The sequence below is a fragment of the Galeopterus variegatus genome, unplaced genomic scaffold (assembly GCF_000696425.1).
Source record: "Galeopterus variegatus unplaced genomic scaffold, G_variegatus-3.0.2 Scaffold241, whole genome shotgun sequence".
Classification (NCBI taxonomy): domain Eukaryota; kingdom Metazoa; phylum Chordata; class Mammalia; order Dermoptera; family Cynocephalidae; genus Galeopterus; species Galeopterus variegatus.
In genome coordinates this window covers 786,456-787,457 of record NW_007726352.1, presented here as the reverse complement: position 1 = coordinate 787,457, position 1,002 = coordinate 786,456, and the positions used below count along the sequence as shown (strand labels likewise).

Below are 1,002 nucleotides of genomic sequence, written 5' to 3'. Positions count from 1 at the left end.
CTTTTTGTCTTTTTTCGTGACCGGTAATGGGATCACAACCCTTGGTGTCACGCCTGTACCGCGACCGGCAATGGGATAGCAACCCTCGGTGTCGCGCCCGCACTGTACTCAACCAGTGAGCGGACCAGTCTCTATATGTGATCCGAACCCTTGGCGGGAGCACCGCCACACTCCCAAGCACCGCACTCTACCGAGTGCGCCACCGGGCCGGTCCTTTTGTTTAATTTTTTAAATGTGCAATTCATATCCTATTTTCCACTATTTTAAGTAGTGCTCAGATGAACATATTAAGTAGCCGCCTCTTTGTGTCTTCCCATTTGTGCACAATTTGATTTCCTTGAGATAAATTCATAGATTTGATTTCTTTCATTATTCATGAACAAGTCCTCCCTCATTTTTTTTCTTTGAAGGTGGGATGGCAGCTAAAAAATCTGGTGAGAAAATTGAGAGAGAATCCCACGGGAGTTGTGCTACTGCTTAAGAAACGTCCCACGGGTTCTTTCAACTTTACCCCTGCTCCCCTGAAAAACCTACGGTGGAAGCCCCCTCTTGTGCAGGTATCTGTTACTCATTGTAAGCCTTTATCTAGATCAGCACATGGACAGTGTTGAATGTCTGATTTGACTCCAGAAAAATTAAAAAAAAAAAAAATGATTAAGATTTGGAGGTGATTGTTTTCAAGAGTTTGTGTATAATTATCCTATAATCCTGCTAATATGAAAATATGCATTTTAGATCTGAACTAAACAGTATGGTAGCCGGTAGCCATATATAACTGTTTAAATAATTAAATTTAAATTTAATGGAAAGTTCATTTTCTCAGTATCACTAGCCACATTTCAGGTGCTGACTATTCATTATGGCTGGTGGCTACCATATTGGACAGTGCAGATTTAGACATTTGCATCCTCGCAGAAAGTTCATTGTAGTCCTTCTCTCTCATTTCAAAAACATACTTATATAACTGTCTACAGTTTGAACACTCATCTTAGATCAAAGGGG

General features: G+C 40.7%; 1 protein-coding gene across 1 annotated transcript in view; it reads left to right on the top strand.

Annotated features, from left to right (window-relative positions):
• The window catches only part of CNKSR3 (CNKSR family member 3), a 39,757-nt gene that overhangs the window by 24,649 nt on the left and 14,106 nt on the right, over positions 1–1,002 (top strand). The window contains exon 8 of the mRNA XM_008566429.1: positions 411–557. Coding sequence (XP_008564651.1) covers positions 411–557 — 147 coding nt within the window. The remainder of the gene's footprint in view (positions 1–410; positions 558–1,002) is intronic.